Source organism: Scyliorhinus canicula, chromosome 1, assembly GCF_902713615.1.
Source record: "Scyliorhinus canicula chromosome 1, sScyCan1.1, whole genome shotgun sequence".
In the NCBI taxonomy this organism is placed as follows: domain Eukaryota; kingdom Metazoa; phylum Chordata; class Chondrichthyes; order Carcharhiniformes; family Scyliorhinidae; genus Scyliorhinus; species Scyliorhinus canicula.
In genome coordinates, this window is record NC_052146.1 from 106188833 (window position 1) to 106202834 (window position 14002).

The window sequence follows — 14002 nt, forward strand, 5'->3', positions numbered from 1 at the left end:
AGGGTGCAGTCACAATGTTGGGGGTTTACTACAGGTCTCCCAACAGCCAGCGGGAGATAGAGGAGCAGATAGGTAGACCGATTTTGGAAACAAGTAAAAACAACAGGGTTGTTGTGATGGGAGACTTCAACTTCCCCAATATTGACTGGGACTCACTTTGTGCTAGGGGCCTGGACGGGGCAGAGTTTGTAAGGAGCATCCAGGAGGGCTATACAAAACAATATGTAGACAGTCCAACTAGGGAAGGGGCTGTACTGGACCTGGTATTGGGGAATGAACCCGGCCAGGTGGTAGAAGGTTCAGTAGGGAAGCATTTCGGGAACAGTGACCACAATTCAGTAAGTTTTTTAAAGTGCTGGTGGACAAGGATAAGAGTGGTCCGAGGGTGAATGTGCTAAATTGGGGGAAGGCTAATTATAACAATAATAGGCGGGAACTGAAGAACCTAGATTGGGGGAGGATGTTTGAGGGTAAATCAACATCTGACATGTGGGAGGCTTTCAAATGTCAGTTGAAAGGAATTCAGGACTGGCATGTTCCTGTACGGAAGATGGAGAAATACGGCAAATTTCAGGAACCTTGGATGACGAAAGATATTGTAGGCCTCGTCAAAAAGAAAAAGGAGGCATTTGTCAGGGCTAGAAGGTTGGGAACAGATGAAGCCTGTGTGGAATATAAGGAAAGCAGGAAGGAACTTGAGCAAGGAGTCAGGAGGGCTAGAAGAGGTCACGAAAAGTCATTGGCAAATAGGGTTAAGGAAAATCCCAAGGCTTTTTACACATATATAAAAAGCAAGAGGGTAGCCAGGTAAAGGGTTGGCCCACTGAAGGATAGACAAGGGAATCCATGTGTGGAGCCAGAGGAAATGGGTGAGGTACTAAATGAATACTTTGCATCAGTATTCACCAAGAGAAGGAATTGGTGGATGTTGAGTCTGGAGAAGGGTGTGTAGATAGCCTGGGTCACATTGAGATCCAAAAAGACGAGGTGTTGAGCGTCTTGAAAAATATTAAGATGGATAAGTCCCCAGAGCCTGATGGGATCTACCCCAGAATACTGAAGGAGGCTAGAGAGGAAATTGCTGAGGCCTTGACGGAAATCTTTGGATCCTCACTGTCTCAGGTGTTGTTCCTTTGTTTTAAGAAGGATAGCAAGGATAATCCAGGGAACTACAGGCCGGTGAGCCTTACATCAGTGGTAGGGAAATTACAGGAGAGAATTCTTCGAGACAGGATCTACTCCCATTTGGAAGCAAATGGCCGTATTAGTGAGAGGCAGCATGGTTTTGTGAAGGGGATGTAGTGTCTCACTAACTTAATAGAGTTTTTTGAAGAGGTCACAAAGATGATTGATGCAGGTAGGGCAGTGGATGTTGTCTATATGGACTTCAGTAAGGCCTTTGACAAGGTCCCTCATGGTAGACTGGTACAACAGGTGAAGTCACACGGGATCAGGGGTGAGCTGGCAAGGTGGATACAGAACTGGCTAGGTCACAGAAGGCAGAGTAGCAGCAATGGAAGGGTGCTTTTCTAATTGGAGGGCTGTGACTAGTGGTGTTCTGCAGGGATCAGTGCTGGGACCTTTGCTGTTCGTAGTATTTATAAATGATTTGGAGAAAATGTAACTGGTCTGATTAGTAAGTTTGCAGACGACACAAAGGTTGGTGGAATTGCGGATAGCGATGAGGACTGTCAGGATACAGCAGGATTTAGATCATTTGGAGACTTGGGCGGAGAGATGACAGATGGAGTTTAATCCGAACAAATGTGAGGTAATGCATTTTGGAAGGTCTAATGCAGGTAGGGAATATACAGTGAATGGTAGAACCCTCAAGACTATTGAAAGTCCGAGAGATCTAGGTGTACAGGTCCACCGGTCACTGAAAGGGGCAACACAGGTGGAGAAGGTAGTCAAGAGGGCATACGGCATGCTTGCCTTCATTGGCCAGGGCATTTGAGTATAAGAATTGGCAAGTCATGTTGCAGCTGTATAGAACCGTAGTTAGACCACACTTGAAGTATAGTGTTCAATTCTGGTCGCCACACTACCAGAAGGATGTGGAGGCTTTAGAGAGGGTGCAGAAGAAATTTACCAGGATGTTGCCTGGTATGGAGGGCATTAGCTATGAGGAGCGGTTGAATAAACTTAGTTTGTCCTCACTGGAACGACGGAGGTTGAGGGGCGATCTGATAGAGGCCTACAAAATTATGAGGGGCATAGACAGAGTGGATAGTCAGAGGCTTTTCCCCAGGGTAGAGGGGTCAATTACTAGGGGGCTAGGTTTAAGGTGCGAGGGGCAAGGTTTAGACGAGATGTACAAGGCAAGTTTTTTATACAGAGGGTAGTGGGTGCCTGGAACTCGCTGCCGGAGGAGGTGGTGGAAGCAGGGACGATAGTGACATTTAAGGGGCACCTTGACAAATACATGAATAGGATGGGAATAGAGGGATACAGACCCAGGAAATGTAGAAGATTTTAGTTTAGACAGGCAGGATGGTCTGCACGGGCTTGGAGGGCCGAAGGGCTTTTCTTTTCTTTTTTCTTTGTTCTATCCTAGTCAGGCGGGAAATGCATCTGTTCAAGTACAGCTCACACAAAGAGACCGACTTCAGGGTTAACATTCTGAATCGGATGCACGTTTAATGTCTGCCACTGTTACCATTGTCAATTAATCTTGAATATCTGCTACCATTAACGTTGTTAGTGCTGGTTCAATTTCTGCGACAGTTAATCTTGTTGATGTCTGTTGAGTTGCGGTTACCCTTAACCTTGTCAATCAGACCTATGTTTAAAGTCGTATTGTGTGTGCACAAGGGGTTTGATGTGTATTTTAAATTAGGAGCCGCTTTCCGCTCGCTTTCTGAGATCCGTCGCTCTCTCAGTGAGACTGACTTCGCGATCAGTGGTGAGTCTCCTTCCTTCCCCATCAGCCCAAAATCCAAGCGTGTTTCAAAGAAATTCCTCATTTCCCCTTCAAACACCTCAGGACTCTGTGATGAAAAGACTCGCACACTAATCTGTGCAGAGATTTTTATTACCGGTTAATAAATCTCAACAACAAAAATAGAAAATATATTTGTATTTACATTTATTTACATTTAATAATACAGAAATGATAATACAGAACAATGAATGTGATGTTTGAAGAAGTAACTATGAAGAATCTATTGTGAACGTGCCGTGCATTGCGAGAGGCATCCATTTTGTAAAAATGGGTTGCTGGAAAAAAAGTTTGAAAAACACTGCATTAGTTGATGCCACAAGAAACTTCTGCATTGTATTGTTATAGAACCTGCCTACAGTGGTGCTTCATACTGGTATTCAACATGATTCTAATAAGAACTGCATTATAAAAGTGTAAGGCATGTACAGGTCCCCCAGAAAAAAATCAAATGATGGAACTGTTCTCTTTGGACGGAGAGAATGATTTTTTAGTGCAGTTTCAGAATTAGAGAATCTCTTAAAAAGCAAAACATGAAAGGAATAGAGAATTCAAGTCCTTGTACCATCAACATGTTTTACTTGTTTCAACTGCCCAAGTGGGATCACCTGTGTCTTGACTCCCAAAAAGCTGGAAAAGTTCCTGTAATAAGCATGTTAAATATGGAACATAGATGATATTTTGTGGATAAAATGTGTTATGAATGTTGCCTCAAATACCCATCTTCTGTTTTTCAAGGCAACCCATATTGAATCATGGAAGTGGAATTTATTTAATTGCTATACCATTCACTTCAGTTTTTCTTATCGTTCCTTTCCTTCCTCAATATGCTCGGGATAGACCTGTAGATTCCTGCATTTTGTCCGACCTGAGTGCCTTTTTGTGGTACGTGGTGAGTGCGTGTGAGCTGTTCAAATGGGTCAATTAGAGCTGAGCCCAGCACCACCACCTCATGGTGTTTGTTGGATCAGCTGTGGACTGCTTTGATAGTTTCCATTTGACCCTCCCTATCCCAGGGATGCTGATAGTTGCATCTTTGAGCTTGGCAAGCCTCATTACAAATCAGGATTCAAACCTGGGGCCTTGCTGATCTCTCTCTACTGCAATGCCATACCACATGATGCAATCATTCATTGGTGAGCTCATGCTATTCTCTGAATTCCACTTAATCATTCTGCATTTAAACATTTTTTTAGAAAAATAATTTCTGTTGCCTCAGGTAATTGAAATCAATGAACAATGAAATATTTCATGTCAGAAACCAAATAACCTTTCTTTCCTTTCACAATATAACCCCATCTCTCTCACTCACTTATGTCTTCCTCCAAGCATTTAAATTCAAGTTCTTATAGTCTTGTTTATGCTTTTTCTTATGGAGTTGCTTTGCACAATATTCTTGACCCTTGTTTGAACTGCCCAAGGCCATAACCTATGTCAGCAAATTATTGCATTCGGCTTCTTAGCTCTTATGATATATTCTGTGTGCGTTCCAGCTTGACTATTCTAAGGTTTTTAGTTGTCTTTTCTTATAAATATGAGCTGTTTATACATTAATTTATTAATCTTGCACATCCCGATTTAAACATTCTTGGTGCATACCCTTTCCTTTATCAGGCAAGAGATGTGGATGCCTCCTCAGTAGAGCCTGCATAGTGGAGCTGGCCTGGGACTGTTACAATGGTACCAATTCTGATGGAAACCATACTCCTCGATGGCAAGCTCAGCCTGGAAACATGGAATCCAGAGACAGTGGGCAACCATGTGGTATTGAGAAAGTACAGATGTTACAGTTTGTGATTCAATTCCTTCAGGCTCAGTTGGACCCATAATCTAAAATATATAGCACAGAAACAGCAGGCCTATCAGCCAAATGAGCCCATGCAGACCTAATAGGGATAAATGCAACAGTTAGTAAATTGATAACTGACACTGGGGAATCACTACTTGTTGGATTCCCTCAGGAGGGGTATGATTCTGGGAGGAGTATGATTTTGCTAAGACTAGACCTTAATTTAGAAAATAATTTTGGAACCGAGGCACATGCTGATCTCATTTGCCTTGAACAAGTGCTACCGAATTGGAATGTTCTGTTCAAAATGTGGCAGTCCATTTTGACTCACCCGATTACCTTTTCTTTCTTGGCAAAGCACATCATGAATTTGTTTCACTCTTGTACTCTTTATCAAGGCAATCAAATGGGGCCGGTCCTGTATGTTTCTATTCATACTACTTTTTTAAAATTTAGAGTACCCAATTCATTTTTTCCAATTAAGGGGCAATTTAGCATGGCCAATCCACCTAGCCTGCACTTCTTTGGGTTGTGGGGGCGAAACCACGCAAACACGGGGAGAATGTGCAAACTCCACTCAGCTGAACACCATTTGAAGGAGGCAAGGGCTCAGAATGTACTCTGGGTGGGGACTTCAATGTCCATCATTAAGAATGGCTCGGTAGCAACACCAGAGATTGAGCTGGCTGAGTCCTAAAGGATGTAGCTGCTGGACTGGGTTTGCGGCAGCTGGTGAGAGAAATAACAAGAGCGAAAAACATATACATTGACCTCCTCACCACCAACCTGTCTACATCTGTTCGTGTGTGACCACTGCACAGCCCTTGTGGAGACAAAGTCCCATCTTCACTTTTGAGGATACCCTCCATTGTGTTTTATGACACGACTACCATGCCAAAGAACAGATCGAGTAACTCCAGACTGGGCATCCATGAGGCATTGTGAGCCATTGGCAGTAGCAGAATTGTACTCGACCACAATCTGTAACCTCATAGCCCAGCATATCCCCACTTTACTATTACAACCAAACCTGGTTCAATGAATGTAGGAGGGCATACCTAAAAATGAGTTGTCAACTTGGTGAAACTACAATGCAGGATTGCTTGCGTACCAAACAGCAACAAGTAATAGAGCTAAGCCATTCCGCAACCAACAAACCCGACCTAAGCTCTGCAGTCCTACCACATCCAGTGGTGGACAATTAAACAACTCCTTGGCTGAAGAGGCTCCACAAATATTCACATCCCCAATGATAGAAGGAGCCAGCAAATCACTGCATTTACTATAATCTTCAGCCAGAAGTGCTGACCTTCAGGGTCAAAGATGCCAGTCTTCAACTTATTCAATACACTCCACATGATATCAAGAAACTACTTGAATGCACTGAATGCTGCAAAGGCCAGAGGCCCTGACAATATTCCAGCAATAGTACTCCAAAACTAATCACACCACTACACCTACAACACTGGTATCTACCCAGCAATGTTGAAAGTTGCCCAGGGTTTTAAAAATGTATTCATAGGATCTAGGCATTGTTATTGCCATCCCGGAGGGCATTTACAAGTCCACAATGCTGTGGATCTGGAGTCACTCATAGACCAGGTAAGGACAATAGACAGATTTCCTTCCTTAAAAGGGTATTAATGAACCAGATGGATTTCTATGGCAATTGACAATGGTTTCATGGTCTTCATTAGACTTCTTAATTGATTAACATTTTTTCTTGAATTCAAATTTCGCCATCTGCCGTAGTGGGATTCAAACCGGGATCCCGAGAACATTACCCTAGGTCTTCTGATTGCAAGCCCAGCGACACTACCACTATGCCACTGCTTCACTGTGCACAAAAAAACCAATCCAATCTGGCCAATTCCTGTCCCATCGGTCTATTCTTAGTATTCAATAATTGGAGGTAATTATCTCAGTTCCAGGATCTCAATACAGGGGTTCCTCAGGAAGTGTTCTTGGCCCAACCATCTTCAACGGCTTCATCAATTACCTTTCTTCCATCAAGAGATTAGATGTGTGGGGATGTTTGCTGATGGCTGCACAGTGTTCAATACCATTCGCAACTCCTTCTCCTACTGAAGCAATCCAAGTCCAAAAGCAGGAAGATCTAGAACAATATCCAGGCTTGTGCTGAGAAGTAAAATTTGCCCCACAGAAGATCCAGGCTATGACCATATCCAACAAGAGAGATCTAACAATTCCCATCATGACATTCAGTGGTGTTACAGTCGGTGAATCCCCCACTATCAACATCCTGAGGGTTACCATTGATCAGACTGGACTAGCCATATAAATATTATGGCAGCCCGAGCAGGTCAAAGGCTAGGAATCCTGTGACAAGTAACTCGCCACCTGACTCCCCAAAGCCTGCCCACCACCTACAAGGCACAAGTCAGGAATGCCTGGATGGGTATAGCTCCAACAACATTTGAAGCACAACTTAATCTAGGATAAAGCAGCCCACTTGATTGGCATATCTTGCACAAACATACACTTCCTTCACCACTGACGAACAGTGGCAGCAGTGTATACCACCGACAAGATGTAGTCGCCAAGGCTCCTTCGGCAGCACCTTCCAAACCCATAACCACTATCAACTAGAACAAGGGCATCAGACACATGGGAGCTCCACCAGCTGGAAGTTCTCCAAGTTACTCACCATCTTGATTTGGAACTTCCATTAGGAACAACGATCCTTCACTGTCGCTGGATCAAAATCCTGGAATTCTTTCCCTAATTGTACTGTGAGTACACCATGGGGACAATGTGGATAAACATTCTAACATCTTGTTCTTTGATTTATAGTCAGTATATTGCAGTCTTCTCACATTTCTGGGTCAATATTTAATTGGTTTGTACTGAAGCCTACAGACTAAAAATGTCAAATGATGCTGGGATAAAAACTTCAGCTGCTAATTTAAAATCTTAGAAAATAGAAGCAGGCCATTCGGCCCTTCGAGCCTGCTCTGCCATTCATCCCACCTCTCTCTCTTTTCTTCCCGCCCCCAGATCCCTTTAGCCCCAAGAACTATCTAATTCCTTCTTGAAATTACACAACGCCTTTGCCTCAATTATCTGTAGTAGTGAATTCACAGATTCACCACTCTGGGTGAAGAAATTTCTCCTCACCTCCATCCTAAAAGGTTTTATCCTCAAACTATGACCCCTAGTTCTGGACTCCCCCCACCATCAGGAACATTCTTTCTGAATCTACCCTGTCTAATCCTGTTAGAATTTTACAAGTTTCCATGAGATCCCCTCTCGCTCCTCTTCTAAACTCCAATGAATATAATCCTAACCAATTTAGTCTCTCCTGATATGATAGTCCCGCTATCCAGGGAATCAGCCTGGTAAACTTTCACTGCACTCCCTCCATGACAAGAACATCCTCCCTCTGATAAGTGCACCAAAACTACATATAATACTCCAGCTGTGGTCACACCAGTGTCCTATACAATTGAAGAACGATTGAAGATATCCAACCTTTCGAATTTAGCAATTTTACTAGAATGGTATAGGAGCTATTTTCCACATTTTAGATGAATTCAGTTAGGTTAATTTCAGTGAAAAGGAGACTAGAGATTAGATGGTTCAAAATGTGCAGTCCAGTATTAGCCATGACACAATTGACTTGCTATGAATATATAGTTGAAATCAAAAACTTTGTCAAATATGTAATTTATTACTCATTTTTTTGGAAACTTGAATGTCAGATTTGATTTTCCATTGTATAATCTCATTAAACGGTTATTTATTTCAAATATTTTTTTATCCCAAATTTAAAGTTACAAAGCCAGTGTTCAAAGTGAACAGGGCAAATCCTTAATCCATGTCATTGCTTGCTCCAGAAACCAATTCAATTGAAGCTAATTCATTGTCTCCACAAGAGAGGCATACAAGATCCAAGCTGACAAGAAAAGGCATTGCACCTCATCATGGGCTTGGGCTGATAGCCAAAAGGCCAAGAAGCAATCTGGTTAAACGTTTATAACTATATCTGATGTTTATTTTGCCATGGCTCAGTTTTATTTTACAAATAGAATTTATCTGTGCCCCTGTGTTAGATTTTATGATTCGACCTTATTAAAAACGACATATCTTATCGAATGTCGAAGGAGATTAAAACAACAGATGCAAGAGAGAGCATATATAGTTTGAGAATGGGGGAAAGAGAGGGTACAGCTTGAGATGGAGGAAAAGCGAGAAAATGCATAGTTTGACAAGGGGGAAAGAGAGTGTGTATAGTTCCAGAAAGGGGAAAGCCTCGTCTGTTAGATATGTAGAAAATGCTCCCAGGTCGACGTGAGAGGATGGGATCAGACTTTAGGATGATGGTTCTCCACAATCAAATAATCTGCCAGTAGCTGCAGTTTAGGTTATCCAATGAAGACAAGCCATTTAGCTAGTCAATGTAGAGCACCTGGTGCCCATGGAGCTGTCCGCAGCAGGGATCAGCATTTAGAAGAGACAAAGAATAAATAAAGGGAAAATAGCTGTGTAACTGGGATCGAGAACTTTTAATTTTTTTTCTGTACCATTAATTTTTTTTTTGTTTTAAAAGCCAACAGTACTCCATTCTGCTCCTAGATGGCTCTGTTGCACTGTGTACAAAGCTTGGTGACAGAAATTCAAACTGGCAACGGTTATCTGGCGGTACTTCAGTTGCATTGCTTTTCTTGGGGCTGTCAGAAATATCAGATGATTATTTATGGCTTCTAAGTAATTGACCTTGAACCAATTCAATTTTTTCATTAAACTTGTGAATTCGCAAATATCTGTTTAAAATCTTGCAAACCAAACTTTGGAGGCCGAGTGGATTTGATTGACCTGTGGAACTTTCCTCATTCTGACAAAGCTTTATCTGTTTTCTTGCTTAGCCTTTTATCACCCGGAGCCACAGAGAGCCTTTTACCTAGTTCTCGAAACTACTCTGCAATTAAGCTGTTGAAGTTGTATAACAGGATGTTGGGTTCTATTTTTGCTCCCTGTGATGGAGATGCCCATTTAACGACCCAGATGGAAACTGAAATTCATCTCATATTTTTGGCACATTTTAAATGTCAGATCTTCATGGAACATGGAACCCTTCTGTTTGATGGTCCTTTCAATCTGGCACAGAAGTCTACATTGAGTCTAGTTAGTTTTAACTGCTCATCAGTTCAACACTTGATTTAACTCTGACACTTGTATAAGTAGTTCATAAACTTTGCCTTGTCTATAATGTTTGCATTTACAGTTCCCGCTATACATACTTGTATGTATGTAATTCATAAACCTGCACAACTTGTGTCATTGGACTGTTTAACTGGGAGCCCATCGCAGCCAAAACTAATATTTGTATTTGTCTGGCCTTCCTATCTGAGTATTTCTCACAGGTTGGCTGATGATCGGGTAGTTTCATAGAATCCCTACTGTGCAAAAGGAGGCCATTCGGCCCACTGTTTGCACTGACCCTCTGAGAGAATACCCTACCTAGGCCCACAGGCCGCAAACCCGTAACACCACCTAACCTTGTTTGGACACTAAGCAATTTTGCATGGCCAATCCGCCTAATCTGCACACCTTTAGTACTATGGGAGGAAACCAGAGCACCCGGAGGAAACTCAGGCAGACACGGGGAGAAAGTACAAACTACACACAAGACAGTCACCCAAGGTTGGAATCAAACCAGGGTCTCTGGTGCTGTGAGGCAGCAGTGCTAACCACTGTGCCACCATGCCGCCCCTTGGCCTTATTGACTGCATGCTATTAAAACATTGTGCGCTTTGTATATGCCATTCAGCATCTACAATAGACACTTAGCAAATGTCACTGGAGTACCATAATTGGCCAAATTAATCCTGGATGACTTTTTGTTACCCTTCCTCCTGCCTAGTCTGGTGAATTGGTAGCACTGTAATTGTTACCGTGGTCTAGTTCTACTAACTCACTGTAAACAAAGTATTAAAACAGGTCATTCATGATCTTTTAGATTAATATTGTACCATATTTGTGTTACACACTTACCACAAAATTCTGGGAATTTAACATAGATGATTCACAAATCTGTCATCTATAATTTATTCTGCAACAAGTATGTTCTTTATAAGTGGCGCCTTCAAAAGTGTGCTTTTTGTTATCTTAGATGAAAGAAAAAAGAAAAGCATTGAAGAAAGAAGGAAAGTCTTGCATTGTGGAAGAGGATGATCCTGAAATGGTAAGATTTCAGTTAAGGTGGCCGATAACCTTTTCAGAAATGGGCCTCACAGAATCTGTGTCTTGCATTTTAGCTGGGGAAAATGCTTAAGTGTTGGTAGTGTTTTAGGAATAAAATTATGCACTAAAAAAGATTGAACACTTGGCAGTTCACATTGCAGTAGCTGCACCGTAATGGGCTTCTTGAGAGCACGCCAAAGTGAGCAGCACATTGTAGCAAGCATTTATTTCTAACCATTTGTCATTGGAGCAGACAGTTAATGGTAGCCCAAATGTTTTCTGCAGTTCTTTCTGTATTCCCATTTGTGAAGAAAATCGAGCTTGGATTTTTACTAAAATGGTTTGCTTTTTTTGAGTGCTTTTCTGAAATGAATTTTAGACCTTTAACATGTTAGGTGAAATATGGCTCCACCAAAAAGTGTAATGAAACTTGGTAAAAATATATAACATGATTGGATTGGATTTGTTTATTGTCACGTGTATTGTTCTCCATGCAGTGCAGACAGATCATTCCGTACATGAAAAGAAAATGCATAGGGCAAACATAAAATACACAATGTAAATGCATAGGGCAAACATAAAATACACAATGTAAATGCATAGACACAGGCATCGGGTGAAGCATAGAGGAGTGTAGTACTACTCAGTGGAGAAGATGTGTGAAGAGATCAGATCAGTTCATAAGAGGGTCGTTTAGGAGTCTGGTAGCAGCGGGGGAGAAGCTGTTTTTGAATCTGTTGGTGTGTTCTCAAACTTTTGTATCTCCTGCTCGATGGAAGAAGTTGGAAGAGTGAGTAAGCCGGTAGGAGGAGTCTTTGGTTATGCTGCCCGCTTTCCCCAGGCAGTGGGAGGTGTGGATGGGAGAGGGATCATGTGATGGACTGAGCTGTGTTCATCACTCTCTGTAGTTTCTTATGGTCTTGGGCCGAGCAGTTCCCATACCAGGCTGTAATACAGCCAGATAGGATGCTTTCTATGGTGCACCTGCAAACATTGGTAAGAGTCAATGTGGACATACCGAATCATGGGTAAAATTTTTGAAAGCTCTTTTATAATTTTATAAAAACATACAAGTTCAAACATTTTATTAAAAAAACGGTTTTATGCAAGTTTATTAAAAAAAAATATAAGGGAGTTTAATTCAAAAAGAGAAAGGCAGTAGCTTTCCTGTTTGCTCAGAAAAGGCAAATGTAGGTGACCCGCTGCAAAAGCTCAATTTGTAATGCCTTGAACCACATATACCTTAAACCACATTGGAAGACGTACAACAGCAGCAGGTCACTTTGAACAGGAGGCACTTTAAGCCAATCCAGTAGAGACCAGGAACACATTATGTGGGATCCCAGGTCTCTTTATTGTATTAGTTGACAGTCTACCAACTTAGCTGTGGTGTTACATTTCTGTATAATAATACATATTTAATCCTTTCTGAGCAATGATTACCCATGTGCTGATATACACTGCATCTTCAGATCAGTATCAAACCACTTTTCTTAATATATTTAAACTGTTTTCAAAAATGAATCTTTTTATTGGGATTTTCAATATTATATACATTGGCGCTCGTTTTCGTTTATTGTACAGTACAATGGTTTTTCAGTCTCTCTATTTACAGCTTGTCGCCGTCTGGCTCGGCGTACAATCCTTCTTACTAATCCCATCCCCTGATGCCCCCTCTGCTTGTTTTGGGGGTGGGGTTTTGGTGGGGTTTCCCCTTCCTCCTCGTCTCCCCCTTTTCGGCATGGTGGGGTCCCCCCCCCCCCCCCCCCCCCCCTTGCTTTATTTCTTCTGTCCCTCTCAGGCTGTCTTCAGTCAACACCCCCCCCCCCCCCCCCCCCCCCCCTCCCTTGGGTTGTGTGTCCCTGACATTACTCTTCGTCTTTTTTTTACTTTCCAGTTTCTCTCTACTGGCTGCTGGCCTCAAACAGGTTTTGAACAGGCCGGCAAATTGTCCCTATGCAGTAAAGGAGGCCTTCCTCCGACTCTCGGATGATGTATTTGATTTTCTCCAGCTGGTCATCTTAGTCAACCCGAAGTGTTGTCTTAATTGGTTCCACGTTTTCAGTGTGGCCGCTACTACTGGGCTGGATACGTTTTGCTGATGGGGATGGAAGCGCTGCCGTGGCTAGGGCCCAGAGGGTCGTCCCCTTGCAGGAGATCTCCTCCATCTGCACCCACTCCGAGTTGGTTTGTGACCCGCCTCTGTAGGTTCTGTTTTGATTTCCTCCACCAGGTCTGTCAGGTGCTATTTGTGGATCTGTGACCAGTCTCTGGCTATTTGGATCCCCAGGTATCGGAATCTGTTTTGGGCTGTTTTAATCGGGAGCCCCTCCAGCCCTTTCCCTCCCCCATTTGGGTTCACTGGGAATGCCTCGCTTTTGCCCAGGTTGAGTTTGTAACCTGAGAAGGTTCCAAACTCTTTAGGATCCGCATGATTGTCTTCAGTCCTTCCTGTGGCTTTGAGATGTATAGGAGCAGGCCATCGGCATAGAGCGAACTCTGTGCTCTGTCTCTTTTTTCAATGCCCTTCCAGCTGCTTGCGTCCCGCAGAGCTATCGCCAGGGGCTCGATTGGTAGTGCTAACAAGAGCGGGGACAGTGGGCATCCCTGCCTTGGGCCTCTTTGTACTTGGAAGTATTCAGAGCTAGTGGTGTTGGTTTGCACGCCCGCCATGGGAGTGTTGTACAGGAGTCTCACCCAGGCAGCGAATCCTGCTCCTAGCCCAAACCGTTCCAGTACCTCTCGGAAGTACTTCCATTTGACTCTGTTGAAGGCCTTGTCTGCGTCCAGGGAGACGATCACCTCCGGTGTTCTCTTCCCAGGCGGGGTCGTTATTATATTCATCAGCCACCTGATGATTGCAGTGAACTGCCTACCCTTGACAAAGCCCGCCTGGTCCTCTACGACCACCTCTGGTACACAGCTCTCCAGCCTTTTGGCCAAGAACTTTTGTGGATATTTTCGCGTCCACATTTAGCAGCGAAATGGGTTTATATGATCCATATTCCGTTTGATCTTTGTCTTTTTTACCTGCGCTGGTGTAGGAGGCAAAGTGCCCGTTGCCAGCG

At 43.0% G+C, this 14002-nt stretch overlaps 1 protein-coding gene across 1 annotated transcript in view; it reads left to right on the top strand.

The window, feature by feature from the left end:
* dnajc8 (DnaJ (Hsp40) homolog, subfamily C, member 8) overlaps positions 1-14002 on the top strand; it is a 52290-nt gene that overhangs the window by 23890 nt on the left and 14398 nt on the right. Inside the window, exon 6 of the mRNA XM_038797081.1 lies at positions 10864-10935. Coding sequence (XP_038653009.1) covers positions 10864-10935 — 72 coding nt within the window. The remainder of the gene's footprint in view (positions 1-10863; positions 10936-14002) is intronic.